The sequence below is a fragment of the Balaenoptera borealis genome (assembly GCF_965194805.1).
Source record: "Balaenoptera borealis genome assembly, chromosome: 6".
NCBI classification, from domain to species: domain Eukaryota; kingdom Metazoa; phylum Chordata; class Mammalia; order Artiodactyla; family Balaenopteridae; genus Balaenoptera; species Balaenoptera borealis.
In genome coordinates this window covers 70,390,227-70,415,221 of record NC_138863.1, presented here as the reverse complement: position 1 = coordinate 70,415,221, position 24,995 = coordinate 70,390,227, and the positions used below count along the sequence as shown (strand labels likewise).

General features: G+C 33.4%; 1 protein-coding gene across 11 annotated transcripts in view; it reads left to right on the top strand.

The window, feature by feature from the left end:
- Positions 1-24,995, top strand: part of SLC4A10 (solute carrier family 4 member 10) — a 301,412-nt gene that overhangs the window by 64,091 nt on the left and 212,326 nt on the right. For 6 of the 11 annotated variants that reach the window (XM_082395275.1, XM_082395270.1, XM_082395274.1 and 3 more), the window contains exon 1: positions 8,458-19,235. The exons of the other annotated variants lie outside the window; for them this stretch is intronic. In XM_082395275.1, coding sequence (XP_082251401.1) covers positions 19,155-19,235 — 81 coding nt within the window. In that variant the 5' untranslated portion in view covers positions 8,458-19,154. Of the gene's footprint in view, positions 1-8,457; positions 19,236-24,995 lie in introns of those variants that run through there. 11 annotated transcript variants of the gene reach the window in all.

Genomic DNA, 24,995 nt, shown 5'->3' with positions numbered 1-24,995 from the left:
GCTGGCTTTTCTGGGTGACAGCCCCCTTTTTTTTTCATTACTCATTTTACTTACATCCTCCATGTATCTAGGACATGTGTGACTTTGAAACACGTCATTTATTAAATATGACCTGGTATCGTGGCTTCTTAGTGTAAATAAACAAAAATTGTGGGGTCAGGGTAACAAGTAGTTTGAGTTTAGAGGTTAACCATGAAAAACCTTTGAAGGGTTCAGATCCCTTGACTGCCAGAAAACTTGTATGTACAACTCATATGTTTGCACTATTCTTATCTGTGCACAGTTTTTCCCCCCCAAATATACCTAAAATTGCCTAAGGTCAGAGACCATATTTTACCTCTTATAGACTTCATAGTGTTAAAGCATCATACCATAAAATGAATGAAATTCAGAAACTACAGCAGGTTGTTAAAAAATAGAGCCTTCTATTTTTATGTGTACTTTTTTTTGTAGAAAGGAATTTATAATAGAAGGAAAAGAAAAAAAAGCCATGGTAAGTACGAATGCTTTAACAAAAAAATATTGAGGCATAACACATTATTTTGTTTGTGGCTGTGGCCAGAATAATTCAGATTTTTGTTTGATTTATGTTTGGTGAGAGAAATATGTTTGATAGGAGTTTGCTAGTTCACCTAATTAATTTAAAATAGAGTTTAAAATGTTCTTAACCCAATTTAAAACTTGAAAGGTAACCATCAGTCAACATAAAACAAATTTGCAGAATTTCTCTTCAGAAGGAATATCAACATTTCCTTCTGTAAGTATTTTATGCTTCTAATACAGGTAATTATTTTAGTTGAAGACTACTTCTAATACAGGTAATTATTTTAGTTGAAAACTACTCAATATTTAATAATATTGAGATAGATTATTTTAAAAATCTTAGTATGTCAACATTGAATAAATGTTTCTATCTCTGTGTCCTGTAGTCAAAATCATTGCAGCCTTTAGATTAGATTTCAATAATCCATTGAATTCTCCATGTATCTTTACACAAAAAGGATTGAATGTGAAATTGTAACTAAGTAAAACTATTTGTGAATATGAATATGATGTAGCAATTACTTTTTGTTCTTAAAATAATACCAGTAAGATAGCTTGAGTTCAATAAAATGGAGACTGAATAAATATTATAACTTTCGAATACAGAGAAATTAAGAATCCTAGGGTCAATTGAGAAGCGATTGTTTTTCTTACTTTTTTCTGTCCTGTAAAACAGACTGAAATTGATTTTTAGCACACTTATAATCAACATACATTTCTGCAATTTTGAAAAATGGCATTGATATTTTGATAGGGATTGCATTGGATCTGTAGATTGCCTTGGGTAGTCTGGCCATTTTAACAATATTAATTCTTCCAATCCAAGAACATGGTATATCTTTCTGTCTGTTTGTGTCTTCTTCAATTTCTTTCATCAGTGTCTTATAGTTTTCCAAGTACAGGTCTTTTACCTCCTTAGGTAAGTTTATTCCTAGGTATCTTATTCTTTTTGATGCACTGGTAAATGGGATTTTTCCCTTAATTTCTCTTTCTGATAGTTCATTGTTAGTGTATTGAAATGCAACAGACTTCTGTATATTCATTTTGTATCCTGCAACCTTATGGAATTCATTGATGAGCTATAGATCTTCTTAATAGACGAATTCCTGCATTCTACAACTATAACACTAAAGAGAATAAGAATTCAACAGAACAAACATTTTGTGACAGCAAACATATTTGCCACCTGACATTAATCATACTTGCCTTATTTGAGTCATCTTTGAAACTGCTCTTCTATTTGCCATAAGAGTACTGGTTTTGAAACAACTGTCCCAGAACAGAAAGGTATATTTTAAGTGGCCTGAAAAGTGACAATTGGATTTCATTCTTTCACTAATCCCATAAATATTTTCAAGTACATATTAAGTTCAGGGAACTATATTAAGTGCAATATGAAAATGATCATACACAGATTTTTGTCTTAAGGAACTTAATAATTGAGAATGAGAGATAACATAAGGCCATATATAATTCTAAAAGAAAGCACAGCTATTTCAGAGAAGCCAGAAAGATAACTGAGGATTAATTAAAGAGCTGTGAGAGAGCAAGGTAAGATTAAAGTCTTGTGGTCAGAGAAGGATTCATGGAAATGTGTTATGTTAACCTTTGATGAATAGATAGGATCTATACCTGTGGAGATGAGGGAGAAAGGCATGCATTCTAACAACAACAGTTGTTAAGCATTTATTATGTTCTGGTAGGCACTGTGTGAATTAAGCACTTTATATTTTTAAACCATCTAATCCTCCAGGAACACTACGTAGATAGGTACTGTTATTATCGCTACTTTACTAATAGGGAAACTGAGGCCCATAGATGTTTTATAACTTGTAAAATGGTCTGCAGTAATAAATGGCAGCACCAAGATCTGAACCACGATCAACGTGTACTAGCATGAGCAAAACTAGAGGCCTAAAGTACAGAATAATTATTGGGAATGGTGAGCTATTGAGTTTAGGTGCAGTATCAGACAACTCAAGGAGGGTTCTGTTAATAACATTGGAAAGGTATGTCAGGTCAGTCCATGGAGGTCATCAAGTGCTAGACTGGAATATTTGTAGAGAGTTTCTGACTAGGTAGTGACACAATAGTTTCAGATAAGTTGAAAATAATAAAGATAAAAAATGGTTGCTGGATTTGGTGTCTAGCTGATCATTAATATATCAACCACATTTATTCAGTGGTTACATTATGCCAGGATTGTGAGGCAAATCATGCCAAAGTTGAGAATAATGAGGGCAGAGATGGCCATTGCATATGGCAAGGGGAAAGAACTGGTCATCTTCCCTTATGTACTTTCTCCCCTATCTTTAGCTTATCAACTTTTAAAATGATCTGTTGATTCTTCTCTTCACTGAACCAATAAACAATAATAAGTTATTGTTATTTATTGAGCTTATATATTAGTAGACTGTGTTGATTGCCCTGTGTATATTCTCTTATTTAACCTTCAAAAAATTTTTTATGAGATAGATAACATTTATTAAGTGTATGTTACAGATGAAGAAACTGAGGTTAGGAGCTTAAGCAAATTGCTCATGGTCACTAACTGGTGAATCTAAGATTTAATCAATGCTTGTCTGACTCTAAAACCACTAAAGTATAAAGGTTGTGTTATACGCCTGAATTTTTTTTTAACATATTCTGCTTAACTAGGTCTGAAGGGTCTACATTGCCATCCTCAGATCTTGAAAACTCTACTCAATCATTTATATACTGCTCGTTGTTTCATAATCTTATTTTACACAGTTGTTTCTTCTTTTTCATTTTTTGGTACTATAACAAGCCTATAACTATATCTTTCCTGGAATGACAGTAGCAAATATTTATTCAGTGATTCCTCTGTGCCAGGCACTGCTTTAACTTGCTTCATATGTATTAATTATATTTCATCCTTACAACAACCCTAGTAGGATTATCATCATTTTACATATAAGGAGGCTGAGGCAGAGAGTACACAGAGATCCCAAGGTTATAGAACTAGGATCTGAACTCCACAGCTTGCCTCCATAGCCTGTGCTTTTAGCTATAAACCTGTAGGTCCTTTTGACAAATAAAGGCTGTTTTGAGGTATTTTTTTCAGTCCTTTTTTTTTGCTGTTAATAAATAAATCGTATTTATCTTTAATCTGTGACCCAGTCTACATTAGAATCAAAAAGGACAAACATGTTTTCAATTTTTCATAATCATCCCTTTAAATACAGTTTTAGTATTGTCAAAATTGCATTTTAATTATAGCTAAATCTATCAGAAAATTCCACACAAAAGATCATTATTTTATTGATATTTTTAATGGCAAAAGCTTTTAAAGATCAAACACACTGTACGTTTTAAATTTGTTTTTCCACCATTTACTTAGCACTGGAATGAATGGTGCTTGGAGAAAATAAACTTACACACACAAAATTTTTTTTACACGTGGTATTTTGGGAGGCTTAGTGGTCCTCCTGAGTGGTTCCTTGGTTGACGTTATATCTGCTATTTGAAAGATTTCCTAAGGCTAAAAACTCTGTCTTTCTGTTTGTATGTTTGTGTGTTCCATATTTTGTATGAGTAAAATAGCATCGTGCTGAGTGATGGATTTCCCCTCTGTAGATTGATTTATTCCACACATGTCGCAGAGAAAAAAAAAGACTAAGTTCACACTTATAATTACGTTTGTTTTAAATTAGTCTTTGCCACCTTTTAGTAACTTCTTTCAAAAGGTTGTTGTTTTGTTTTACAGTCCTAGGTATATTCCCTAAGGAACAGTGTTTTATCCTTGTCAATAAGCATAGAAAGAGGAAAGTTTATTTTTTCTAGGTTTTTGTTGTTGTTAGAAAACTTATAAAGATAACTCTATTTAGTTTAATTAGTTTAATTTAAGCCTTTGTCTTAATGTATTCTTGGTTTTCCTTTATTTTCATATTAACTTATTGAGACTACTATCGTACATAAAGTCTGTGTGATAATACCTGGTTCTGGCAAGACAGTGAGAAAAGAGGGCTTTTCTTTCGGAGAATGTAAATGGATATAGCTTTTCTGTAGGGTAATTTGGCAACTCTTATGTAAAAGCTCAAAAATGTTCATACTTTTTGATCCAGTAACTCTATTTATTGGAGTTTATCCTAAGGAAATAGGCAGTGTGTGTAAGGCTACATGCACAAATATATCATTACACTATTATTTATAGTATTGAAAAATGGAAAAAACTGAAATCTCTAAGAATAGGGGATTGGATAAATAAAGTGTGGTACCTCTATTTGATAGAGTACCATTAAACATTATTATAGAAAAAATTAATGACTCAGGGAAATGTTCATAATATAATACTAGGTAGAGATGGATAGTTTAAGATAGTTTTTAGTTGTTTATTAACCAAGAACTGGAAGTAAAATATCAGTAATATCTGCACTAATTCTCAGTGCTTCCCATTGTCCTGCTGTTCGTAAAAATCAATTTAGATTATACCACAATGACGAGTTAAGACAAATAGTAACACAAAGTCATTCCACATAAATTCTTTCATTTTTTTCATTAACATTGAAACTGGTGTGAGAGCTAATTTGCCAGAAATAGTCTATACCAGTGTGAGCCCAATATAAGTAGTGTTAAAACAAACACATGCCTAAATAGTTAATGATATGCAAGTCACATAAAATTATTTTTTAAAGTATAGATAGCCTAATAGAAGTAGATTTGAATATTTTCATTAAATTGGAGTAGAAATATGGGTAAAACATTAGAAAGACTAAAATTTGAGACGTAATTTTTAGTGGAAAGAAGCACATGGGAACAGGAGTATGTGTTCAATTATTAAAACAGTACTCAGAAAGTATTTCCTATTTTTATAGAAAACCATGAACTCTGCAGGTATACATTTGTAAGATAAGTTATATTGGGGGCCATCTTTTAAAATTCATATTTTGTCTGCTTTTTTCCGTGTATATTTTACATAGCTGAGGCTGTACTACATAAATATATTGGTATTTTTGTTTTTCATTTAATATTCTATTACAATACACATTTTTCTTTGTCATTAACATCTTTCATTCAGTGGTTACAAATGCATTCCATTTTTTGTTGTCTCATAATTTAATTAACCTTTCTCTTATTATTTCCATTTTTTCCCTTCTAATAACGTAGCACCAAACATCTTTGTGCGTAAACCTCAATCTGCCTTATTTCCTTTGTACAGATTCTCCAAACTGGAAATACTAGAAAGGCTTGAATATTTTTAAGAATCGTAATACATTTTGCCAAATTACTTTCAAAGGTGAACTACTTTACACTTTTTAAAGCAGTATTATATAAAACAGAGTAGATTACTTAGGTTTTCAGAGGTATTCTCTGAAATAAGTTGTTCTTTGGGGAAGAGGGTGGGATCCGAGCCACAGGAGCAGCCCCAGCATGCTTCCCACCCGTGCCTTGGGCGCCTGCAGAGCCGCGTGCGTTTGCTTCGTGCTAATGAGCATGACGCGGAGGATGCTGCCCTGCCACTGGTGGTCCTTGCCCACCATGGCCCTCCGAGCCTGTAGCCTGGCTCTGTCTGAAATAAGTTTTTTAATTATATAAGTTTCATGGGTATAGCGTTATAATTTGGCATCTGTATACACTACAAAGTGATCACCACCACAAGTCTGGTTACCATCCATCACCATCCACCCCCTTCATCTGTTTTGCCCACTCCACCAACCCTTTTCACCCTGGTAACCACTAATCTGTTCTATGGATCTATGAGTTTGATTTTTTGTTTTATTTTGTTTGTTTGTTTTGTCTTTCACATACGAGTGAAATCATACAATATTTGTCTTTCTCTGTCTTATTTGACTTAGCATAATACCCTCTAGGTTCATCCATGTTGTTGCAAATGATAGGATTTCCTCCCTTTTTCATGGCTGAGTAGTATTCCGTTGTGTATATATACCACATATTCTTTACTCATTCATCCATTGATGGACACTTAGGTTGCTTCCATATCTTGGCTATTGTAAATTATGTTGCAACGAACAGAGAGGTGCATATATCTTTTCAAATTAGTATTTTCATGTTTTTCACTTAAATACCCAGAAGTGGCATAGCTGGGCCAAGTGATAATTCTAGTCTTGATTTTTTTGAGGAATCTCCATACTGTTTTACATAGTGGCTGCACCAATTTACAGTTCCACCAATAGTGTAAGAGGGTTTCCATTTCTCCACATCCTTTCCAACATTTTTCACTTCTTGTCTTTTTGGTAATAGCCATTCTAACAAGTGTGAGGTGATATCTCATTGTGGTTTGGTTTGCATTTCCCTAATAATGATGTGATACTGAAAATCTTTTCAGTGCTTGTTGGCCATCCGTATGTCTTCTTTGGAAAAATGTCTATTCAGCTACTCAGCCCATTTTCAAATCAGGTTGCTTGTTTTCTTTTGTTGTTGATGAGTTGTATGAGGAGTTCTTTATATATTTCGGATATTAACCTCTTATCAGATATATGATTTGCAAATATCTTCTCTCATTCAGTAGGTTGCTTTTCATTTTGTTGATGGTTTCCTTCACTGTGCAGAAGATTTTTAGTTTGATATAGTCCCATTTGTTTATGTTTGCTTTTGTTTCCCTTGCCTTTGGAGTCAAATCCACAAAAACATTGCTAAGACTTATGTCCATAAGATTACAGCCTATGTTTTCCTCTAGGAATTTTATGGTTTCAGTTCTTACATTCAAGTCTTTAATTCATTTTGAGTTAATTTTTGTGTATGGTGTCAGATAGTGGTCTAGCTTCATTCTTTTGCTTGTGGCTGGCCAGTTTTCCCAGCACCATTTATTGAGGAGACTATAGTTTCTCCATTGTATGTTCTTTGCTTTTTATCATAAATTAATTGTACATATATGTGTCAGATTTCTATTCTGTTCCGTTAATCTGTGTGTCTATTTTTGTGCCATTACCCATACTGTTTTTGGGTTTTTTTAACATCTTTATTGGAGTATAATTGCTTTACAATTGTGTGTTAGTTTCTGCTTTATAACAAAGTGAATCAGCTATACATATACATATATCCCCATATCTCTTCCCTCTTGCATCTCCCTCCCTCTCACCCTCCCTATCCCACCCCTCTAGGTGGTCACAAAGTACCAAGCTGATCTCCCTGTGCTATGCGGCTGCTTCCCACTGGCTATCGGTTTTACATTTGGTAGTGTATATATGTCCATGCCACTCTCTCACTTCGTCCCAGCTTACCCTTCCCTCTCCCTGTGTCCTCAAGTCCATTCTCTAGTAGGTCTGCATCTTTATTCCCGTCCTGCCCCTAGATTCTTCATGACTTTTTTTTTTTTTTTTAGATTCCATATATATGTGTTAGCATATGGTATTTGTTTTTCTCCTTCTGACTTACTTCACTCTTATGACAGACTCTAGGCCCATCCACCTCACTACAAATAACTCAATTTCATTTCTTTTTATGGCTGAGTAATATTCCATTGTATATATGTGACTTACTTCACTCTTATGACAGACTCTAGGCCCATCCACCTCACTACAAATAACTCAGTTTCATTTCTTTTATGGCTGAGTAATAGTCCATTGTATATATGTGCCACATCTTCTTTATCCATTCATCTGTCGATGGACACTTAGGTTGCTTCCATGTCCTGGCTGTTGTAAATAGTGCTGCAATGAACATTGTGGTACATGACTCTTTTTGAATTATGGTTTTCTCAGGGTATATGCCCAGTAGTGGGATTGCTGGGTCGTATGGTAATTCTATTTTTAGTTTTTTAAGGACCCTCCATACTATTCTCCATAGTGGCTGTATCAATTCACATTCCCACCAACAGTGCAAGAGGGTTTCCTTTTCTCCACACCCTCTCCAGCATTTATTGTTTGTAGATATTTTGATGATGGCCGTTCTGACTAGTGTGAGATGATATCTCATTGTAGTTTTGATTTGCATTTCTCTAATGATTAATGATGTTGAGCATCCTTTCATGTGTTTGTGGCAATCTGTATATATTCTTTGGAGAAATGTCTATTTAGGTCTTCTGCCCATTTTTGGGTTGGGTTGTTTGTTTTTTTGATATTGAGCTGCATGAGCTGCTTGTAAATTTTGGAGATTAATCCTTTGTCAGTTGCTTCCTTTGCAAATATTTTCTCCCATTCTGAGGGTTGTCTTTTTGTCTTGTTTATGGTTTCCTTTGCTGTGCAAAAGCTTTTAAGTTTCATTAGGTCCCATTTGTTTATTTTTGTTTTTATTTCCATTTCTCTAGGAGGTGGGGCAAAAAGGATCTTGCTGTGATTTATGTCATAGAGTGTTCTGCCTTTGTTTTCCTCTAAGGGTTTTGTAGTGTCTGGCCTTACATTTATGTCTTTAATCCATTTTGAGTTTATTTTTGTGTATGGTGTTAGGGAGTGTTCTAATTTCATTCTTTTACATGTGGCTGTCCAGTTTTCCCAGCACCACTTATTAAAGAGGCTTTCTTTTCTGCATTGTATATTCTTTCCTCCTTTATCAAAAATAAGGTGACCATATGTGCATGGGTTTATCTCTGGGCTTTCTATCCTGTTCCATTGATCTATATCTCTGTTTTTGTGCCAGTACCATACTGTCTTGATTACTGTAGCTTTGTAGTATAGTCTGAAGTCCAGGAGCCTGATTCCTCCAGCTCCGTTTTTCTTTCTCAAGATTGCTTTGGCTATTCGGGGTCTTTTGTGTTTCCATACAAATTGTGAAATTTTTTGTTCTAGTTCTGTGAAAAATGCCAGTGGTAGTTTGATAGGGATTGCATTGAATCTGTAGATTGCTTTGGGTAGTAGAGTCATTTTCACAATGTTGATTCTTCCAATCCAAGAACATGGTATATCTCTCCATCTATTTGTATCATCTTTAATTTCTTTCATCAGTGTCTTATAGTTTTCTGCATACAGGTCTTTTGTTGCCTTACTTAGGTTTATTCCTAGGTATTTTATTCTTTTTGTTGCAATGGTAAATGGGAGTGTTCCCTTAATTTCATTTTCAGATACCCATACTGTTTTGAACACTATAGTATAGTTTGAAATCAGGGAGCATGATGCCTCCACCTTTTTTCTTTCTCAAGGTTGTTTTGCTTGTTTGGGATCTTTTGTGGTTCCATGCACATTTTATTTATTTTATTTTATTTTTTAAAAATTATTTTCATTTTATTTATTTATTTACTTGGCCATGCTGTGCAGCATGCAGGATCTAAGTTCTCCAACCAGGGAGCGAACCCGTGCCCCCTGCAGTGGAGGTGTGGAGTCTTAACGACTTGACCACCAGGGAAGTCCCTTCATGCACAGTTTAAAATTATTTTTTCTAGTTCTGTGAAATATGCCATTGGAATTTTGATAGGGTTTGCATTGAACCTGTAGATTTCTTTGGGTCGTATGGACATTTTTACAGTATTAATTCTTCCATTTCATGCACACAGAATATCTATTTGTGTATTCTTCAATTTCTTTCATCAGTGTCTTACACTTTTTGGTGTACAGGTCTTTCACCTTCTTGGTTAAATTTATTCCTAGGTTTTTTTTTTTTTGATGCTATTTTAAAAGGGAACATTTTGTCGGTTTCTCTTTCTGATAGCTCATTATTAGTGAATAGAAAAGCCAAAGACTTCTGTATCTTGATTTTGTATCCTGTGGCTTTACTGAATTTATTTATTATTTCTAATGGGTTTTTTTGGTGACATCTTTAGGGTTTTCTATGTATAATATCATGTCATCTGCAAATAATGACTGTTTTACTTCTTTCTTTCCAATTTGGTTGCTCAGTATTTCTTTTTCTTGCCTAATTGCTGTGGCTAGGAATTCCAATTCTATGTTGAAGAGAAGTGGCAAGAGTGAGCATCCTTGTCTTTTTCTTGATCTTAGAGGAAAAGATTTCAATTTTTCACGATTGAGAATAACATTAGCCATGGGTTTGTCATATATGGTCTTTATTATATTGAGGTACATTCTTACTATACTCATTTTGTTGAGAGTTTTTATCATAAATGGGTATTGAATTTTGTTAAATGCTTTTTCTGCATCTATTGAGATGATTATATCATTTTTGTCCTTAATTTTGTTAATATGATGTATCATGTTTACTTTGTAGATGTTGAACCCTCCTTGCATTCCTGGAATAAATTCAACTTGATCATGGTGTATGATTCTTTTAATGTATGGTTTGATTTGGTTTACTAGTATTTTGTTAAGGTTTTTTGCATCTGTGTTCATCAAGGATATTGGACTGTAGTTTTCCTTTTTTGTGGTGTTATTATCTGGTTTTGGTATCAGGGTAATTCTGGTTTCACAAAATGTGTTTGTAAAGTTTCCTTCCTCTTCAGTTTTTTGGAAGAGCTTGGGAAGTAGAAGTATTAAATATTTGAATGTTTTGTAGAATTCTCCAGTGAAGCCCTCTGGTCCTGGACTTGTGTTGTTGGGGAGATTTTTGATTACCATTTAAGTTTCCTTATTAGTAATTAATTGATTCATATTTTTGTTTCTTCATGATTCAGTCTTGGAGGATTGTATGTTTCTAGGAATTTATTAATTTCCTCTAGGGTATCCAACTTATTGGTGTATAATTGTTCATAAAAGTTTCTTATGATCCTTTGTATTTCTGTAGTATCAGTTATAAGTTCTCTTCTTTCATTTCTGACTTTATTTATGAGAGTCCTCTACTTTTTTCTTAGTTAGTTAGCTAAAGGTTTGTTAATTTTGTTTATCTTTTCAAAGAAACAGCTCTTAGTTTCATTGAGTTTTTAAAAAAAATTTAACTATAATTGATTTACAATATGGTGTTAGTTTCAGATATACAGCTTCAGATTCTTTTCCCTTTTATCTTTTCTATTTTTTTTGTCTCCATTTCATTTATTTACCCTCTGATCTTTGTGTGAGTGTATGTGTCCTTTTTAAAAATTTTTATTTATTTATTTAAATTTTTATTTTTATATAATTTTTAAAGGTTATGTTCCACTTATAGTTATTACCAAATATTGGCTGTATTCTCCATGTTGTACAATACATCCTGGAGCCTATCTTACACCCAATAGTTTATACCTCCACTCCACTCCTCTATTGTCCCTCCCCCTGGTCATAACTAGTTTGTTCTCTATATCTGTGAGTCAGCTTCTTTTTTGTTAAAATTTGTATGGAAAAACAAAAGAACCTGAATAGCTGAAGCAATCTTGAGAAAGAAGAACAGAGCTGGAGGAATCATGATCCCTGACTTCAGACTATACTACAAAGCTATAGTAATCAAAACAGTATGGTACTGGCACAAACCAGACACAGATCAATGAAACAGGATAGAGAGCCCAGAAATAAACCCACACACTTATGGTCAATTAATCTACAACAAAGGGGGCAGTAATATACAATGGAGAAAAGACAGTCTCTTCAATAAGTGTTGTTAGGAAAACTGGACAGATACATGTAAAGAAGGAAATTAGAACATTCTCTAACACCATATACAAAAATCAACTTAAAATGGATTAAAGACCAAAATCTAAGACCAGATATTATAAAACTCGTGGAGGAAAACACAGGCAGAACACAACATAAATCACAGCAATATTTTTTTGGATCCGTCTTCTAAAGTAAAGGAAATAAAAGCAAAAATAAACAAATGGGACCTAATTAAACTTAAAAGCTTTCCACAACAGAGGAAACAATAGACAAAATGAAAAGACAACCTACTGAATGGGAGAATATATTTATGAATGAGATGACCGATAATGGGTTTAATATCCAACATATATAAACAGCTCATACAGCTCAACATCAAAGAAACAAACAACCCAATTAGATAATGGGCAGAAGAACTGAATAGATATTTTTCCAAAGAGGAAATGCAGATGGCCAAAAGTCACATGAAAAGATGCTCAACGTTGCTAATCATCAGGGAAATGCAAATCAAGACCACGATGAGATTTCACCTCATGCCTGTTAGAATGGCTATCATCAAAAAGAACACAGATAACAAATGTTGGTGAGGTTGTGGAGAAAGGGAACTCTCCTAAATTGTTGGTGGGAATGTAAATTGGTGCAGCCACTGTGGAAAACAATATGGAGGTTTCTCAAAAAACTAAAAATAGAACTACCATATGACCCAGCAATTCCACTCCTGGGTAGATACCCAAAAAAACCAAAAACAAAAGCAAAAAACACTAATTGGAAAAGATACATGTACCCCAAAGTTCATAGTAGCATTATTTATAATAGCCAAGACATGGAAGCAACGTAAGTGTCCATCAGCAGATAAATGGATAAAGAAGATGTATATACGCACAATGGAATACTGCTCAGCCATGAAAAAGAATGAAATTTTGCCGTTTGCAGCACCATGGATGGACTTGGAGGGCATTATGCTAAGTGAAACAAGTCAGACAGAGAAAGACAAATACTGTGTGATATCACTTATATGTGGAATCAAAAATATACAACAAACTAGTGAATATAACAAAAACAGAAGCAGACCTCTCCTCTGATCTTTATTATTTCCTTCTTTCTACTAATTTTGGGCTTCATTTGTTCTTTTTCTATTTCCCTTAGGTGTACTTAGATTGTTTATTGGGGATTTTTCTTGTTTTTTTTAGGAAGGCCTATATTGCTATGAACTTCCCTCTTAGAACCACTTTTGCTGCATCCCATAGATTTTGGTATGTCATATTTCTGTTTTCATTTGTCTGTAGGTATTTTTTGATTTCTCCTTTGATTTCTTTGATGACCCACTGGTTGTTCAGTGGGATGTAATCTAATCTCTATGTAATTTAATCTCCATGTTTTTGTGGGTTTTCCCGTTTTTTTCTTTATGATTGATTTCTAGTTTCATACCATTGTGGTCAGAGAAGATGCTTGATATTATTTCAGTCTTCTTGAATTTATTGAGACTTATTTTGTGACCTAATATGTGATCTATCCTGGAGAATATTTCATGTGCACTTGAGAAGAATGTGTTTTGTGCTGCTTTTGGATAGAAAGTCTATTAAGTCTGTCTGGTCTAATGTGTTATTTAAGTCCAACATTTCCTTATTGATTTTCTACCCAGATGACCTATCCATTGATGTAAGTAAGATGTTAGAATTCCCTATTATTATTGTATTGCTTTAAATTTCTCCCTTAAAGTCTGTTAATATTTGCTTTATATATCTTGATGCTCCTCCATTGGGTGCATATATACTTATAAGTGTTATATCTTCTTGCTGGATTGACCCCTTTATCATTATGTAATGTCTTTCTTTGTCTTTTATTTTTCTGTTTTAAAGTCTATTTTGTCTGATATGAGGATAGCTACTTCAGCTTTCTTTTCATTTCCATTTGCATGAAATATCTTATTCCATCCCTTCACTTGCAGTCTGTGTGTGTCCTTCTGAAGTGAGTCTCTTGTAGGCAGTATATAGGTGAATTTTGTTTTTTTATCTATTCAGCCACTCTATGTGGTGAATTTTGATTGACGAATTTAGTCTATTTACACTTAAAGTAATTATTAATAGGTATGTACTTATTGCCATTTTGTTATTTGCTTTCTGGCTGTTTTGTAGTTCCTCTCTGTTTCTTACTTCTCTTTTTCTTGTCCCTTGTGTTTTGGTGGTTTTCTTTAGTGCTATGTTTAGATTCCTTTTGCAATTTCTTTTGTGTATTTACTATAGGCTTTTCTTTGTGGTTACTGTGAGGTTCACATATAACATCTTATGTAAATAGTGACCTTTTTTAAGTTCGTAGTAACTTAAATTTGAACACATTCCAAAGCTTTATCTTTTTATTTACTCCCCCACTCAATATTTTATACTCTTGATGACACATTTTACATCTTTTTTTAATGCATCCTTTGACTAATTGTTGTAATTTTAGTTAATTTTAATACTTTTGCCTTTTAACCTTCATACTTGCTTTACACTTGACTCATCCACCACCTTTATTATATATTTACTTTTTCCAGTGGGATTTTTACTTTTATATGTTCTCTTATTATTAGTTAATGCCATTTCTTTTCAGCTTAAAGAAGTCCTTCTACCATTTCTTATAGAGCTGGTTTAGTGCTGATGAACTCCTTTAGCTTTTGGTTATCAGGAAAACTCTTGGTCTCTCCTTCAATTCTGAATGATAACCTTGCTGGGTAGACATTCTTGTTTGGAAATTCTTTTTGTGCAGGTGCTGTGGCTACTGCTGCAGCACACTGGTGGGCAAGGCTTGTCTCCAGACCTGCTGTGGGGCCTGGCCATGTGATATAAGTTATCTTTAAATAAATATGATAAAAGAATGCTTTATGATAAAAACTTTAATAAACAACTTTTGATTCTTATGGATATTTTTCTGAAATATTTACTATGTTTTTCAATCTAACAAAAACATATGAAACTGTTAAAATGAAAGTTTTTTTAATTTGAAGATAAAATATATTATTACAAAGACAATGAAAAGACATAGTGATTTATTATTTTTTCATTTTTTAAAAAAATTTTATTGGAGTATAGTTGATTTACAATATTGTGTTAGTTTCAGGTGTACAGAAAAGTGAATCAGTTATACATATACATATATCCATCCTTTTATAGATTCCTTTGCCATATAGGCCATTACAGAGTACTGAGTAGGGTTGCCTGTGCTATACAGTAGGTCCTTATTAGTTATAGATTTTATACATAGTAGTGTGTATATGTCCATCCCAATCTCCCAATTTATCTCTTCCCCACCCCCCACCTTACCCCCTGGTAACCATAAGTTTGTTTTCTACATCTGTAACTCTATTTCTGTTCTGTAGATAAGTTCATTTGTACCCTTTTTAAATTCATTTTTTTATTTTTTTATTGGAGTATAGTTGCTTTACAATGTTGTGTTAGTTTCTGCTGTGCAGCAAAGTGAATCAGGTATATGTATACATATATCCACTCTTTTTTAGATTTCTTTCCCAATTAGGTTACCACAGAGCACTGAGTAGAGTTCCCTGTGAGTACCCTTTTTTAGATTCCACACGTAGGTGATATATATTTATCTTTCTCTGTCTGACTTACTTCACTCAGTGACATAGTGATTTATATTGGGGAAAACCTTGAAACTAGGAGACAAGAATTTTGAATTCTGGCCTTGGCTCTGCTTCTAGCTGGTCTTAGACAAATCATTTAACTTCTCTAAATTTCAGTTACCTCATCTGTAAAATGAGGGCATTGGATTGCATAGTCCCTGAGACATAAAAAGTGAGAGCTAAATATGTGATAATTATTATAAAGCTCTTACTGTTTTTAAGATGCTGATCCTTTATTATTCAGGATGGTCTGATGTTTAGCAAATAATTAAATAGACAACGTTTTTAAATTTATTTGACCCTTTTAGTTATTTCCTCATTCAAACCAAGGGGTTCTTTTGCTATATTCTGGTTGTTCTCCATTGCTTTTAATCAAACCTTTGTTAGATAGACTTGCTAGGGAAAATGTAGAGACATTGTGCCTTCCTCTTATGAGAGTACCTTAATAACATTGCTATGTGTAAGCGTACTGTATGAATAAATATTTATTTTCATAGAGCAATAGTTTTCTAAAAAATAGGTGTCTATTAGTTTTAACTGGTTAGCCCAGGTTAAATGACTATTAATGGTTATATTTAACATACGTTAATCCATTACTTGATTAATGAATTATAAATGAATTTTTTTTTGGCTTAAGTTGATTTTATCAACTAAATGGTAGAGAGATTAAGAGCTTCTTTGTATTCTGGTTTTCATATTCTTATTGCAAAGATCAATTAAATGTGTTGGCAAGAAAACACTGAAGAAAATTAGACTGTATATCCTAATTAATAATGTCTGGTAACTGATGTAAACAAAGTTTATATCAATGTTATGACACAATATATGAAAGAAAAGTACAATTTTTAGTTTATTTCCCATTTATTCATTTATAATAACTTTGCTCAAAGTTAAGCACATTATAAGAGGACAAAGAATGAACGTCAGATGAGTCTTCCTTCTCACAATTTTCTGGCTATTTTATAAAAACTAAACATATACACATGAAATGGATTAATGACAATGCAACGGAGCATGTGATGAAAGTATATTGATTTGTCAAAATGAAATCTATAATAATTTAGGAGGTTATGAATAAACCTTGACCCTGACATTTCTCTTTACCTCATTTCTTACATTTAGTCCCCAAATCCTATTCCTTCTAACTAAAAAGTATATCTGGTGTCTATCCATTTCCCTTCATTCCTACTGCCACTACTTTGGTTCAGGCCATCATTATCTGCTACCCCAAATTATATAACTTGTCTCTCTCCAGTTTTATTTTACTTGATTGATTCTCTACCATAGCCAGAATAATCTTAAACTACAAAAATGATTGTGTTGATAGATTACCATTCCCCTGAAGATTAAGTCCATACTCTTTAAATGGCTTCTGAAGAGTCCTGTGATTAGACCTTGACTTACCCTTTTAGCCTCGTCTCTTCCCTCTGTCCTGCTTAAACTTTATGGTCGAACCATGCTGTATTTAGCATTAGTTGAATATGATCTGCTCAGGATCTTCTCAGTTTTAACAGTACTTCCTTAGGAAGATCTTTTCTGATCCCTAGATTAGGGTCAGATGCCCTGCTATCACTCTTATATCACCTCTTAATCTTCTGTCATAGCAAAACATACTTGTTTAATTATCTGCTTTTGTGATGGCATATCTTATGTTGTCACAGATTTTCTAGCACAGTATCTGACACATAGAAGATGTTTAATATTTTCTACATGAAGAAATAAATATAGAAAGGGAGATAGATGTTAAGATAGCTCTTAAAGAATGAGTACCTATTTTGTTTACAATAAGAGAGTAAATATTGCATATATAAATCATATTTGCCTACATATGATTTTCCATTCAGGTCTGTCATTGTATACATACAGCCAAAATACCAAACCCTTTGAACATGTGCAGTTAGAGGCAATAATTTCTCTAAGAGCATAATGTAGATCAGGCTACTAAAGAAGACTAATTTCTTTCTACAAATAAAAATTGGATATATTTAAGGTATAATAATTTCCCCTAGATTTATTGAGATATAATTGACCTATAACATTGTGTAAGTTTAAGGTGTACAACATGTTAATTTGATACACTTATATATTGCAAAATAATTACCACCATCGTGTAACTTTCAAGTATATAATACAATATTATTAACTATAATCACTATCCTGTTTAGATCTCTAGAACTTACTCATCTTATAACTGGAAGTTTGTACTTTTGACCAACATCTCCCTTATGCCCCTACCCCTCAGCCTCTTAAAGAAGCCCACTTTTTAAGACCCATTTTGACTAGTCTCCATGATAATACAAATTATGCTCATATGCTCATCAAATGTTGTGAGTGGAAATTTATACTGGTTTGTAATTAGTCTACACTTACCTGAAACATTTTCTGTATAGCACTTTAGCTATCATTAAATTTCATTTAGTTTATATCACAGGTATATAAATAAAGCATTCATAGGTATATAAAGAAAATATCCATTAATTCAGGCTATACATAATGCGAAGAGTGTTTTAGGGTAATATATTGTACTTGGTGTCCCAATTTTGCATTCAATTAAATATATTATAATTTTAGTCTTTGTTTTATTTCTAAAACATAATCTTTTATCACATGGTAAAGAGAAAGTATTTACATTTATAATTTTAGAGGATATTGGTTTTCTGTTATCAGACTACTTTATTAATCTTAAAATTCCGTGATTCTACTCTTTTGTGCAAAAGAAAGCATTACAAGAACCCTGATGAACACAAATAAGATGCAATGAAAAATCACAATAAAAATGCCAATAATGTAAGTTTATTTCCTAGATTTAGATTTAACCATGCAGTTTTGGAATTTGATAATAGCATGTTGTCTTTTGCATATTAAACTCTGTAGGAGATATTATACCTTTTATAATAGTGTAAAAGCTATTTTGATTTGAAGCATGTTGTTCTGAAGAATATGAAATAAAAATGAAGTTCATGAGAATTAAAAAAGTGAATATGCATTTACCTATTTATCTATCTACTGTTATACACAATTATCAAAGATTGCCAGAATAAAAACTGATCATTTTTAGGGACTTCTATTTTGATGGGTTGGATGAGTGATGATACACATGGTTTGGAGGGAAGAGTCCTTTTTTAGAGTATAATTTTGCTTGTTAAATCATTAAAGCTTAGTCATGTATGGAGAAAACTGCCTAATAATTATGAACTAACATTTTAACATGGCATTTGCAACAGATACATTAGACACTTAATTAAATAGAATGTTGCTTATTTTTAAAGGAATGACAAAAAAAATCAAACTTTCCTTGGCATGTGAAATCTTTATATTATCAGAAGTGGGAAATCTGAAAGATGTGGTTCATTCTCTGTTTGGATGATGCAGAATTGCTCTAAGCAGTAAGCTTACTGTTTTCAGACAGCATTAGCAGCTTCAGCAAATACAACTGTGTCATCCTCCCTTAATACGCAGTGTTTGTAACTGCAAAGGGGAGATGATAAACAGCATATGAGATCTGATATCTTCATGATGACTTAAACAGATACTGATGGACAGATCTGCTGTTTGATGTTTTCTTCACTAGCCCTGAAGATGCTGAGACATAGAGATGGCTGTGATTATCTTTTGTAAGACAGGAAATGCAATCTTTAGGGGTCTCTGGAAATAGAAAGGTTATGCAGTCTGGAACCTGCGAGCCTTTTCAATCTCTAAGTCATCAGGTATGACATCATGAATTATGATTATACCATTAGATTATAGAGTTATTGCTTTTTCTAGCTTTTAGTCATTTACAACATATTAATCAATGTAATTGTTTATTATTAGATTTTCCTTAGGATATTTGAACAAGTAATATTTATAGTACTAGACACCAGTTAAACAATATGAATTTTAGAAATGTGTGTGTGTTTAAGTTTGTGTTTACTGTAGCTTTTTGTGGGGAAGTGGGAGGTAAGGAAATAGATTCTTTGTATGTGATTAAGGGCAAGGTTTTGGGCTCTACAGATTTTTCCAGATTAAACCTGAATACAGTCAAATTGCATCTTTTATTTCAAATGATGAAAATAGCATAAATTGTTCAAACTTATAAGGATACACCATAGCTAGCTGCTTGTATACAGTGACATATTAAAATTTTTTATCTGGGATTACTTAAGCATAGAAATAGATGTTGCTACCATCGTACTGTGCAACCACACAGCAACCCAAGTGTGATGAGTAGAATCATGTTTATCAGCATCTGAGCTATTTTCCTGAAATTTGTATTTCAGTATCTAAACTGTTTTAGAGGGCATTACTTTTAATCATTTCTCAGATCTATTGAAATAATTATGCTCTTTGTCCTCTTAATGTAGAGATCTGCTAAGGCATTGCTTATAGATTAAAGTAGATGATAAATCTGTTTTTTGTTTTGGTTTGGTTTTTTACACAGAAATCTGGTGACATATAAGCCTGTTTAATGATTTTGACCCAGAGATATTCTACATTTGTTTACTTTCATTTTCATAATGGAAAGACTTGACTACATTAAACATGTTAACTACAAAGAGTAGAAAATCATCACAGCAAAGAATTTGGATTTATATATCTATTTTATGCTGAAACTCTGCTATTTATTTTAAACCATTTTCCCCTATCACGTTTAATTTTGTTTGTTATAGCATGTCCTCAGAATGACATGCTTGGGTAAGAAACTGTGCCTCTGTTTGACATTCAGATTTTGAAGGAAATTTATTTTATTTTTTTATGTTATAATATTTCTGCCTCAGTATTAGGGGACTTGGCAGATACTTGACAAGGCATTCCATATTAAATGAGCAAAATGAGAGAAAATGTTGCAGCATTTCTCAGCAGAAAGATAGTTTTGTCTTCGTGATTCCATAGCTCGATTAGAATTTAATGGCTCATCAGGGTAAAATGATGTATTAAATATGAATATATTTATCAAAAGACTGAAGTGGAAGTCTGAAACAGTGATTTGATTCAGTTAAGGGGTCAGTTTCTCCTTTTTAATTAAAAGCACACTAAAATTTTACCTACTGATATTGGCGATAATTTATATGTTATTCAGGCTACTTAGTCAGCTTAGATTCTTATTAGCAGGGAAGACTGCCATATTCTTAAGCTTGATTAGTTTTGGAATGATTTGAATATACCTTTTAGTTGCTACAAAACCTGTTTAATCTGTTAGAATTTATTTCCAGCATTTGCATGTATTAGTCACTATGAGTACATTCTGTTTCTTGGCATTGCTTTGGGATTCCTCTAGGTATTGGTTTCACAACATTTTGCTAGATTTTTCACTGTATTTGTGACCTTTCAAGAGAACCAAACCATAAAAATTCTTAGTTACCTTCTTCAGTGGCACTTAAATGAGGATATCTCAATAATTCTGTAAGGTGAAAAAAATTACTGTCTTAGAGTTATTTCTTTTACAAAGTGGAGAAAAATTTCTCTCTGTTGCTATGTCAAAATATATAACATTAAAAAGTTAAGATTGATTAAAATGTCACAGACATTTAATGTAATGTCAACCTTTTTCCTGTACAGCAAGATGATCTTGACCTTTTGAATGGTGAAATTGATTGTATATCTGCTCAGTAACAATTGGTCATCTTCTTTTTGCAATGGTTGCCTCTATCTGTACCATTTTATACATGCGTTTCATTATATATTGTAAAGGTTTCTGAAGGTAAGCTGTCTGTAAACAACTATTTGAGTACTTGTTCAATTATAAACAACTATTTGAGTTATTTGAGTAATTGTGAAATATGATCATTTGCACAATACTGTATTTGGTGTTGTGAGGAGAATACAGAAAAGAAAGAGTTGTTTCCTGCTTTCAAGATTATGAGAAAATGTACATAATGAGCTATGTTCACATTTTGAATTGACTTTTCAAAAGTGGTATGCTACAGTCAGTTTTAATTTAATTTATAAATTGGTGAATCTTAGGATGAGTTACATATAATTCTTTTCTTCCTCATGTAAATCTCTTGATATTAGAGAAATAAAAGATTGGGTCAAACTGTATAATCAAGCATTTTGTAATTTTGATAACTGCATTAACTTCTTTTATAACACGTTAAATTCTTTTTATTAGGGCATTATAAACTGTGAATAAATAAAATAACATTGTAAGTTTTATAAGCCATAGTTTTCAATTTGAGAGTGAAGGGAGATCTAGCCCATTGGCAGGAGGCAGAAGCAGGTACCCCAAGAATCAGCTCAAAACAGGGATGTGACCAATCCAGTGTAATTCCAGGCTAGGCACAGGTCATTATGTGTTATGGAAGGGGGTTTCGATTTAGTAGGGATTAAACTTTGGAAATAAGGAGTAGCAAGTTTGGAGTGTTTAATGCTAGGTAGGTCATTTATGGAGTACTTTGAATAAACTGGGGAGGATAGGATTCACCTTAGGCTCTGAGGAAGAGGACTGGGAGGAACTAGTAGGGAAGTAGACCTTAACCAGCTGGCTGTTAGACATCCAAGCACTACTCTCTTCTCTTTCGTATCAGTGTGCTGGCTGAAAGTAGCAGGGAGGTGGGTAGAGCAGATGCAAAAACCTTGTTTCCCTAGAATCCTAGACTGGCACATGCTGACCAATAGTGCCTGTTTTCTTGGATTAGAGCAATAGAAAATTGATTTACAAATTCTTCTGGTTTGTATAGTCTGGTAGTTAAGCATCCAGACTGCCGTGTTCACTAGGTTCAAATCTTAGCTACACCACTTACCAGCTGTGTGATCATGGGCAAGTTATTTAACCTTTCTGGGTATCAGTTCCCTCAGATGTGATATAGGGATAGTAATGGTGCCTACCTCAAAGAGTTGTGAAGATCAAGCAAGTTAATGTATATAAAGTACCTCTAAGAGTACTGGTACATACTAAGCACATTACTGCCAACGTTATTTATTGGCAAACATTATTATGTACACTCTTAGAGCTAGGATGGGCTATTGGTAATGGTCGTCATGAGTTTAATTTTGATCTCTCTCCCTCACTCTTCTTATCAAGTAAGAAATTCAGTCAAAAACACGTGGTACACTGAAATAAAGATGGTTATAAAAATGCAAACAAGAAAAACATGCTACATCTGACTAAATTCTAACATTGACTGACTATAAGAATTGTGACTTGATGAAAAATTTTGTTTAAAGTTTTTTTGCACCTGCTTACTAGCCTGATTTAAACTTCTATTAAGATCCTATGTGTATAGATCCTTTGCTTTCCTATATTATACCAACTACTTCATTACAGGAAAATTACTGGGTCTTTGGGAAAACTTAACGGCAATGTCAGGTCTTCTTTAGTAACAGTTGGAGATTAAAATTAAGGAGTAAAATCAAGGTTTAAATAAAATAATAGACAAGTTATATAGCTTAGGTTTAATGATCTGAGTTACTTTTTAAATCATAAAAAAATGTTTTCGACAGAAACTTCACTGAAAATTATACTCAGCTTGTTTTAGTAATTTAAAAAAAAATTATTTATTTATTTATTTATGGCTGTGTTGGGTCTTCATTGCTGCACGGGGGCTTTTTCTAGTTGCAGCGAGCGGGGGCTACTCTTCGTTGCACTGCGCGGGCTTCTCATTGCGGTGGCTTCTCTTGTTGCGAAGCGCGGGCTCTAGAGCGCAGGCTCAGTAGTTGTGGTGCTCGGGCTTAGTTGCTCCGTGGCATGTGGGATCTTCCCGGACCAGGGCTCAAATCCGTGTCCCCTGCATTGGCAGGCGGGTTCTTAACCACTGTGACGCCAGGGAAGTCCCTAGTAATTTTGTTAATGAAAATTTTTATTCTAGATGAAAGACTGAAATGAAATATGCTATAAATACAATGCTATATATGAATAAGACAATTCAAGTTCCTGTTTGATAGAGTATACTGTTTTGAATTGCTGATGTTATTTAATGTAAAGACATCAATTTGCTTAAAAATTGCCAAGCTCCTAAGTACAAGTGTGTAATTTGATAGTTGGATGAAATCTAAATCTAAATCTTAAATAATCTTAAGTGTTACATTTTGTGACTTTTTTTCATTTTAATTCTCTTCTCTTGAGCAATTTTCTCAATGTGCAGCTATTTCCCCAAATTGGCACACAGTCAACCAAATCTCAGCACAATGCAATTTGTTAAAACAAACAGAAAGCCAAACATACAAAACCCTACAGTGTTCCAGTAAGCACAGTACTGGGCAAGGATATAAAGACCAATGGGTCCCTGCCTTCAGGAATTCATAGGTAGTGAATTGTAAACACTAAATACAAGTAACTATAACAGAATGTGGAAAGCAGTGAGTGCCACAGAGATTCAAAAGAGATATGAAAGAAGCATAAATTATTCTGCTATGAGTTCAGTGGGCAGAATATTTCAAGCTGAGTGGGGAGAGAAGGAGAGAAGCTAGATGGGGAGTTGGGGAAGTATGGTAAGGTAGCATCTGAGTTAGACCTTGAAGAGTGGCCAAGATAGGGAAGAGGTCATTTTGGGCAGAGGAAACAACATGAGTAAAAGTTGGGAGACAGAAAGCAAATAATATGTTTGAGTAGTACGGAATAGTTCATTTTGGCTTATAACCTGGTGGGGTGATTCAAACTATCACAGGAAAGATTTGTTGGGACCAGTTAATGCAGAATCTTGAGTGTTAGATTATGATTACTAAACTGAGAACATTTCTGTGCTGAACTACTTATTCTTGGGAGAAAATAAAATAAAAAACAAAAGAACAGTAGCTATATTTTGCAGTCATTTTCAGAGCTCTAACTCTCTTGAGACTTTGAAAATGAAAATTAAATTCCTGAGTAGATTTAGTAGTTAGTAGACAAGGTAGGGGGTAGAAGCAAAATGAAGGATTTTAATAGAATTCTCTATCAAAATTGCACGTGAGAGCATTTCTCAGTCTATCCACAACCACTCAAAAGTCCTACATTTCAGATCCTAAGAGACCTCCTGCTTGTCCCTGATGTAAACTCTATTTTATTGGTACGTAATCAGATTTAGCTTTGGCTTTATTTTTGACATTTCCTAGACCAAGGACAATCTAGAGGGATCATTTTAATACAATGAATATGCATGTCACTATGGTGAATATTTGGATAATAAGGACTTTGTCTTAGGAAAAATTGGAAGGAGAAATTGCTATTTATAACCATGGAAGTTACAGGGATATCTAAGCTTTGCTCTTTGCTAATATAGCAATGATAAAGTAAACTGTCATTGCTAATACCTTTAATATCACCTTTAAATCTTCTACTCCACACACCAGAATTTAGTCAGTATTGTGTGAGGTTAGTAAAAAAGCTGGGTAACATCCAAGAGCAGATTTCCTTTAGGTGTGACATCTGGGATGTGACTTTTGTTATCAGGAGGATGATATTTGTGCATGGGAATTGTGAAAAAATTGGAATTGAATCCTCTCATTTAGTACATCATCCATATAAAGTATGTCAGAAATAAACTAATGGAATTCCACAAGTGTGAGTAAAA